The 9,528-nt window shown below is 37.5% G+C and overlaps 1 protein-coding gene across 1 annotated transcript; it reads left to right on the top strand.

Annotated features, from left to right (window-relative positions):
• Nucleotides 1-6,065: 6,065 nt before the first annotated feature.
• Nucleotides 6,066-9,132, top strand: LOC140958118 (aspartyl protease AED3-like). Its single transcript, XM_073415513.1, has 3 exons — nucleotides 6,066-6,640; nucleotides 8,010-8,484; nucleotides 8,609-9,132. The coding sequence occupies exons 1-3, from the start codon at nucleotides 6,176-6,178 to the stop codon at nucleotides 8,962-8,964; spliced, it is 1,296 nt and encodes a 431-aa protein (XP_073271614.1). The 5' UTR covers nucleotides 6,066-6,175; the 3' UTR covers nucleotides 8,965-9,132.
• The last annotated feature ends 396 nt before the right edge of the window (nucleotides 9,133-9,528 follow it).

Below are 9,528 nucleotides of genomic sequence, written 5' to 3'. Positions count from 1 at the left end.
AGAAGACATGAAAGTCGCTGCAACTTTCGAGTGGAAAGATAAAATGCAGCAGCTGGTGAACGAAGTGCAGTCTCAGGATTTGTGGGATATCAATGGAGCTGAAGTAATATTTGAGGAGGAATGTGGACATAGCGAGGAAGAATAGTTACAAATGGAGGATTTACAAATGAAATCATTAGCAGATTCCCCCGGTTTTTGGACCACCCTTGAAAATTCCTCTATACTAATCTCAGGTACGGTTCTGAAAAATTGTGTATGGAATTGACGTTCCATATCATGCCAAGTTATAATACTTAATGATTTGATAGTAGGGACGGTGAAATGAACCGGAAATCTATTCTCAGAAGTCATGAACAAGTCCTAGCGCGGAAATAGAGATTGCAAGAGTAAATATTCGCCCGCGAAAACTTAATTTTTTTATAAAATGGAATTTTTTTAAAAAAAAATGTGAACATCTATTTAATATAGATTCAAATTTAAGTTATTTTGTAAGGTCCAAAATTAAGACGACGTAATCCAACTGCATTCAAATCGGAAATATGAAAAAAGGCTAATTAATTGATTTTAATTGCTTAATTGATTATGTGACATGCATGATTATATGTTAAATAGGATTTTATTGTCATTATGCATAAAAATATATTTTTAAGGGTATTCGAGTTGCGATCGAAGAACGGAGACCGAGGGCTGAAAAACGTAAAATGTTTTTATTAAATAATTTTTTTTAATTATTTAAAATATGATTGATGCATTTTCATATTTTTGAAAATAAGGGGTTTTGAGGTGATTTTATACGCCGGGACGTAAATTTTATCGTGTTGGTTGTTCAACAAAAATACGAACGTTTTGGCAAACCGGCTAATAAATTCACAAATTTATTTAAACAAAACTATTTTTAATAATTTAATTAAGCACTAATGGACCTAAATTGTATGCTTAATGGGCCTAATCTTAATTAATGATTAATTAAAAATATAAATATTCAAACCACCCCATAACCTTACATTCTACACGCCACTTTCAGAATTTTTCACTCCAAAAACTCCTCCAAAGTACACGGCACACACATACAATATTTAAGCCAAGGTTGTCGTCGCCGTTCTTCGCAATCGTCAACGAGAATTCATCCGTAAAATACGCAACGGCACGCATAATTCTTTCCTTCAAGCATCACCACACCGTACTATGTTTTTATGCATGAATATTATGAAAAACAAGGGACATGTTATCTAAATTTCTTTTTTCATGAGCATGGATTTTTTTAAGCCTCGATTTTGTTTCCAATTCATGTTTAATACGTTCAAAAGGGGCTACCATGATATAGGTATGATCAAGCATTGTTTTTCATGATTTTAGAACCCTAGAATATACCAAAACGTTGCACGAACTTAAAACACGTAAGTTGGAACCGAAACGGGGCAAGGGTTGATCATGGGGCTCGTTCTTGTTGTCTTGCTAGCTTGGCTTGGTGCGGTTTGACCAGGACTGGGCTAGAGTCTCGTGAGGGGTCGGAGAAGGGGTCCTAGCCACTATAGGGCTCGAGTCATGGGCTGGGGAAGAAGTCCTAGCTTGCTAGGACTCCCACCCGAGAACACGCGCAGCATGCGCAAGGTTCAGGGACTTGTGCAGGGATCATGGCTCGGCCGAGTACAAGTGCTGGTTGGGTGCTTTTGGTTCAAGCCTAGGGGTCTGGTCCGTGGGTTTCAAGGGTCCAGGAGGGTGTCCTTAGGGGTTGGTCAGGGTTTGGTCCAGCATGGTTCGAGGTTGGCTCGTGAAAATCGAACCATGGCTCGGGGTCGAAATATATAGGTCAAGCTAGGGTTGCTCTGTGGAAATTAAATCGAAACACGGATCACAAGGGTCGAGCCGTGGTTCACGGGGGCTAAAATAATATAAAAAATCTAAATTTTGAATTTAGGAATTTTATATTAAAGTTTGGGATTTTTCGGGGTTAAAACGCCTTCAAAACGATTAATTACGAATTAATTAAAAAGCTTAGTATTTAAGCTAAATAAAATTATGGAAATTTTAATTTAAGCTTAAATAATTATTTGAGACATGTTAGAGTCAATGAAATTAAGAAAATTTCAAAAACGGAAAATTTTACGTCTAGGGGTAAAATGGTAATTTTACATTCGAAAATTAGTAAATGTCATGACAGTACTATGATTGTTGTTTTATATGTTAATATGATTATTTTTAATGTTCATGGATACGTATATGATAAAAATTTTATTTTTAAAATGTTTAGGAATGTTATGATTTAACGTGGACATTTAAAAGACATGTGCATGCTTGGTTTAAAAGAAAAATGTTTTATGCATGTTTAAATTTTATAAAGTGATGAGAATATGAAATGTTGAAGAAAGTGAAGTAATTGTGACTAATACGAGGATAAGTTGGAGATATCGTGAGGGTGACGGTCCCAGTAGAAACCCCGACGATCGTATTTCCTTGGATACGGATATGTATACGATGATATGTTAATACGTAAGGCCAATGCTCAGTTGACCGGTGAGAGTGTTGCTGATGTCTCTACCGCCCAGTACTGTGGTTACATGTAAATGGATCCATCGCCCAACACATAGACGTAGATGAACACGAAAGTCACAATTAACGAGCTGAATTCAACGAAAAGGAAAAAGAAATACATATATGTTGATGATAATATGTATATGAATATGTTGAAGATGATATGAAAATGTTTATGAAAACGTTTATGTTTGAAGTTTATACATGTCATGAAAATGTTATTTTACGTAAAAATATTTTCACTGTTGCTTGTGGTTTTATACGTATTATTTGGTATCAAGAATATGATATGTTGAGTATTTAGACTCACAAGGTGTGATTAATGCAGGTGAGTGTGATAATAATGTTGAGGGAGGCTTGTATTCCTGATTTGACTAGACTGAAGGTGCACATAACCCGAAGACCAGCGCTTCTACTTTCCGCATTTAAGTTTATGATTTTCGTTAAAGATTTTACGACTATTTATTTATGTTTTTGAGAGGTTTAGTATGGGCTATACGTTACAAATTTATTATTTTTTAGGTTTGGTAAAATGTTAGATGATTTGACGTTTTGAACTATTCTTTGGATTTTTCAAATACTAGTTGGTTGATTTTCTTTTAAAATGGTGCAAAAAAATATTTTGTATATATATGTATATGTATTGGCCGAATTACAGAGAGCTTTAATAAAAATAAAAAATTTTCTAGTACTTTTTAAGCAGAACGAATAAGCAGACGTTTCAGATTCCATTTTGAAGGCTTTTATTCCCGAGGAGCTGAATGAGAAGAAACTCTCACAAAATTTCAAGGTAGCGTCGCATACCAAGTGAAAGCAGAGCTTGTCAAAGAATTGGGGAACAATCGTAACTTGTAATAAGAAAATTTTTCCAAATTTGCTAACTCCCCACATTGGATTGTAAACCTTGCTATATGTTCAACGCTAGATTGACCATCTTCCCCAGAGTATAAAGTGAAGTCTGGAATGCGGTATTCTCGTGGATAAGGGTTGTCACGATCAACAATGTTAGGATACAGTTTGTGAAACTCTGGTCGGTTGATTGACCTCACTCATGGGCCATACAACTCTTGAATAACATCACATACCGTCTCAAAATCCAACACTGGAGTTTGTCGTAATTGGTGTGGGGGATAGATAGCCCCCTGGTGTTAATCCCCGAATTTAGTATTGAATACCCACGCATTCCCCCATCACATACATCCCTGGATGCAAGTTAGGAGACGTCACAGAAAATATATTATCAACAACTTCTTTATTGTTACTGCAATTTTGGTATTTTAACCCAAATCCTCGTCCTTTTTGTGTGGAGGAGTATATCTTCCTTCCCTGGCAGATTCGGGAATCAGTGCTTCTCCCAAGCGGCGATTTTCACCTGCTTGAGAAATCCCCGATCCCTGGCCTTGATCTTTAAACAGTTTAGTATCAGCTTCTTGAAGTTTATCATTTTCTGGTGTAACAATCTCGTCTTTTGCAGACTTTCTCCATTCTTTTACTTCTGCCACAAATTTCATCATGATAGTAGTGAAAGCTTTGGTCATTTTTTTGAGATCACTACGGATATTTCTCTCCATGGTCAACATGAAGTTTGTTGAAGCCCCATCGCCACCAGAAACTGCAATTCCTTCCTTCATAGCCTCTTCTTCGAACTGGTGTACGAATCTTTCAACTACTCTTCCATCTGCATCAGTTTCTTCTTCCTTTGAGTGATGACCTTTCCCCTGTGATGGAAGAATTCCTTCATTCTTCTCAGTACGCTTTGGAGGCATCGTGTCCCACCGGACGTGCCGATTTGTTTATCACAAAAATTGCGGGGCGTTCCAGGCACGTGATAGTGCCAAAGTTGTGAAATAATCTGACTTCTTTAATCAAACGTTGTGGATCTCGATTTGGTCATTCGTTCTAACTCCTTCGAAATGACTCCAAAAAACAAAAACATAAAATGAAGAATATAATGAAATTACAAGAGAAATCCATTAATAACATCAAATCTAATTATGTTGCTATGAACTTGATCAACGTTTTTACAAAGAATATTAGTGAACATATGGAATATTTAGAAGACTTTGCTACTGGAACTAGAATTTGAATAAACAGACATAAAATTGATATATAATTCAACAGAGTTTTGTTGTAGCTTGTTGTGTTAATTTGTCGATGCCTCTTCTGATTCTTTTTCTTGCTTTTTGTCACATTCCGCATGTTAGTTTAGGCTGTATTCCACGATCTCTCCACTATCTTCCTTGTTGGGTAGTGGCTTCGACTCGTCACGTCGTGCTTTTTCTAGGCCGACTGCAACTCTCCTGGGCTTTCATCTGTTGGGCTTTTGCTTATAGGCTTCCAAGTTTTTGTGGGCTTCTGGATTATTTTTTAGACACAACACCTAGGATACCAATGACCACGAGAAAAATGACTTATCATACACCTGAGAAAAATAGAATGTTCTCGTTATGAAATTAGGTTTTACAGAAAATTTTTATATTCATCATATATGTTTTTCTATTCGTGATTTTGGTATTATGTTGTGAAAAATGAATCTTAGTCACAAATCTTTAAATTTTTTACAATTTTAATAAATTTTTTCTACGAAAATGTTGATTTGCAACCGGAAACATCACCAATGGTTTATGCCATGTTAGATCCATATAATTAGCAACCGTAGAAACATTACTAAAATTGAATATATTTATATATATAACAGGGGAAAGTTGGTGAAAAATCCCCAATCAAAACATTTCTTTGGGTTCACTCCCTACCCACAAAATTGTGGTACTATATCTTACAAATTATGGTACACTTCATGTGAAAATGTGGTACACTTCATGTGGAAATGTGGTACTAAAAAAGTACCCAGAGACTGAACACAAAAAAAAACGACGGCTGGGGACTGAAGACCAATTTCCCGATATAACAGCTAGAGCAAGAATGATGGGTATATATAGTGTCACATGCCAACCCTTATGTTTTATTTTATTCAAAATTTGTGATTAAATCCAAGATTAAGTAGACGACAAATAAAAAAAATGTAGAAACAAAGAAAATTATACATCCTCCCTCGCTCAAGAAAGGGTCAAAAGGCATGAGAAATTTGACAAAAACCACTGACATATCCATGCCATCCTATCACTATCATCAAATAACCAAAAGGTTAATGGATCACAGTCTGTTTCCAAACAAGCTATACGACACTTGTGGTCATCACTATACATAAACATCATGTTTCCCGTATTCACAAGTTTGTTGGATGACATTTTTGCTTTCATATTAATTTATTTATTTCGAAGCACCATATAAATAATTACAAAAATAAAAATAAACATAGAGTATAATATACACTTTCCGTCCGGCCCGATCATACGACTCAATTGTAACAAACACCTACCTCGACTCAAAAATGACCAATATTTATTGCGACCCAAATAATCCAAATTAAAAGTTGCTGCCTCGAGACCAAAGTTTGAACTAAAATCCAAAATAAGACAAATTAATAGTGATGATCATATAAACATCGATGGTTATATCAAATCAAATCGGATTCCTTCCTATTTCACCATCCATTGATGCCAACCAAGGGAAGGCTTCTTGCGCGCAACTATAAATACGCATCACTAAATCGAAATCTCCTCGAAACATCGCAAAGCAAACCATGAGAAGTCTACTTTTCTCAGTAGCTATCATTCTCTTCTTCCCAATAGCCCAATGCCTCACCCCTGAATGTGACACACGGGACCGAGGCTCAACCCTCCAAATCCTCCATGTCAACAGCCCATGCTCCCCATTCAGGACTGAATCACCCCTCTCCTGGGAGCACAGCGTGCTCCAGATGCAGTCCAAAGACTACGCCAGGCTGCAATATTTGTCTAGCCTCGTCGCAGGCAGATCCATAGCCCCCATCGCCTCCGGCAGGACGATAACGCAGAATCCAACCTACATTGTGCGGGCCAAGATCGGTACCCCCTCTCAGACTCTTCTCATGGCTGTGGACACCAGCAATGACGCGGCCTTTGTTCCCTGTGCTGGCTGCGTCGGCTGCTCTTCCTCCGCCGAGTTCGATCCGTCTTTGTCTTCCAGTTTCAAACCTCTTCCCTGCGGTGGCCCGCAGTGCAGCCAGGTACGTATGTATAACGTAACATACAGCGTGTTAGTTTTAGGTGCCACGCGCCGCCGTAGATAAGAATATATATATACGTACTGCTTCGCGCTGCATGCATGTGATCGCTTTGAATTTGTTTTTGTTGTTTTGCCTGCCTGAAGTGGAATTCTTCGTGACGACCCGTGATGAGCGGTGTCAGTGTAGGTCATCATCAGTAACCATTCCCGTTTCGTCTTCTTAAATCAAATTATTTTTATTATTTATTTTTTAAAACTTACAAACTTAAAATAAACAAAATTAATTAATCCATTTGTTTTCTTTTTTGGACGTGCATATGACATTAATATAATTACTACCAAAAGTTGTTCTGTTTTACAGACGAAACGAATAAGCTTGAAAGTTGAAACTCGAATCGAGTTTGGTTTGATTTGTTTGTAAAGTTTATGCCATTATATTGCGCCTTCTTGAATTTTAGCATTTGTGCATCTTGAATATTAAATCTATATTATTTTTTTANTGTAAGAAAAAACCAATATTAACTTTAATAAAATCTTTGAAAATATGTAATCGTGCGCTAGCTAGTCGTGTAAGAATATTAATGATGCTAACCATTTATATTAATGGAAGTAATGATCGATCCTCAAATCATGATGACTGTTAAAGTGATTTGCTGTAAAGTTTCCAAAAAAATGAGAACAATGTCTATGTTGCATAATGTAACGTCCTTTTTCTTTTTGTTTTTTTACCCTGTTTTTTTTGTTTTTTGCAACATTGGCCTCATCAGTCTCCATTCGTTGGACTGATATTCATTCCAGATTTAATATCATTATTTTTATCTCAAATTATTTCTACATCTTAGTTTTTCGAACAAATTACGTTCTTAGTTTGTGTTGTAATCGACCTATCAAATAAATATTGGTGAGATATTCTTATAAGACTCATATATATCAAATAATAATGATTAAAATAGTTTTATCTTGAACTGGTAAAGCATTATTGATTGTAGTTAATTATATTTACTTTATGAAATAAATAATGTCACGTGAATATATTCCTTAACGTCATTCAATTATGTCCAGATAAATCCAATATTCTTCCTATATTTGTTTTGAATCCTTGTCCTGTCCCTCGACTGACATGTCCTTGTCCTTGTCTTCGTCCTTGGTTCTGGCGGCGAAGCGTGATTGTGTAGGTGCGATCTCAAGCACTCCCCCATTTTTTTAAAAAAAATACATATTCATATGTACTAAATGTCATCAAATGTCCAAAATCCAAGAGTGACAAGAAAGAGAATTGCTCCAAAGTGTAGCATAGACTCTCCAAGTATTTTTGGACAGAAAATTGTAAGATGTCTCAAATGTTTCTTATTGGTTGTTTCTGACATCAGGTACCCAACCCAAGTTGTGGAGTCACCACATGTGGGTACAACACCACCTATGGCAACTCCGCCATCTCCTCAACCCTAGCGCAAGACAACGTCACTCTTGCGACCGATTCCATCGTGGGCTACACCTTCAGCTGCGTTCGAACCTCAACCGGCACATCCCTACCTGCGCAGGGTTTGTTGGGCTTGGGCCGAGGCCCATTGTCTCTAGTGACCCAATCCAACAGCCTATACCAGTCCACATTCTCTTATTGCCTGCCTAGTTATAAGTCTAACAACTTCACTGGATCACTCCGGCTTGGGCCCAATAGCCAGCCAAAGAGGATAAAAACTAGCCCATTGCTTAGAAATCCAAGAAGATCATCCCTCTACTATGTGAATCTCATGGCAATTAGGGTTGGAAGAAGAGTTGTTAACATCCCTCCAAGTGCATTCACATTCGATCCAACCACCGGCGCTGGGACTGTCTTCGATTCCGGTATTTGTTTTGGGCCGAGGCCCATCCCATAAAGGCCACTTTTAGTTTCTAGCAATACTCCCAATGTTACTAAATTATTATTTTTATTTTTTATTTTTTGATTTTTTCCTCTTATTACCAACAGGGACAGTGTTCACCAGTCTTGTGAAGCCGGCCTACACCGCCGTGAGAGATGAGTTTCGGCGGAGGATGGGCAACGCCACCATCTCCACATTGGGAGGTTTCGACACCTGCTACACCGTCCCCGTCACCGTCCCCACCATAACCTTCATGTTCTCAGGCATGAACGTCACACTCCCTCAGGACAACTTCCTCATCCGCAGCACCGCAGGCACCACCTCCTGCCTCGCAATGGCGGGGGCGCCGGACAATGTGAACTCCGTCCTCAATGTTATCGCCAGCTTCCAGCAGCAGAACCACCGCATCCTCATCGACATCCCCAATTCTAAGCTCGGAGTAGCACGTGAGGCATGCAGCTAGTTTGCCAACGAAACTACCTAATCAATTTGCTTCAAATCTCTGTTTAGTTTGGATTGTTTGTTTGTCATGGATTTGTTGGTGTCCGTGGTAAGAAAATAGAAAACTTGATAATTTCTAATTCGAGTTAATGTTATTTTGAAGATGAAATAATGATTGGATTTCGTAGAATCATATTTATTCTTTGCATAAAAGTAAGAAATTATATAGGAAAACGAGTTATATGTTCAAGAATGAGGCCCTTCAATCGATCAAGGCGTAGTTTTTTGAAGGCTCAATTTCCCTGTTCAACACTTGATAGTTCATAAAACCAGATTCGTGCATGTCATCCACACTATTATTACCAGGTTGATGTTGTTGGATCTCGGTTTTCTACACGCCCCAACGCAGCGGAAGTTTTAAAATTTAATTTTATTTTGACAATCAAAATATATATGATAGGGCGTTCGTATGGTTTTCATAAACATACATAGGATGTTAGAAAATTTATACCTTTGTGAATTAATTCACTTGGCTCCAACTAATCCGGTATAAACGGATTAGCTCTTAATGAATCCCTACGAACTT

Source organism: Primulina huaijiensis, chromosome 14 (genome assembly GCF_012295235.1).
Source record: "Primulina huaijiensis isolate GDHJ02 chromosome 14, ASM1229523v2, whole genome shotgun sequence".
NCBI classification, from domain to species: Eukaryota; Viridiplantae; Streptophyta; class Magnoliopsida; order Lamiales; family Gesneriaceae; genus Primulina; species Primulina huaijiensis.
This window is presented reverse-complemented; position numbering and strand designations above follow the sequence as displayed.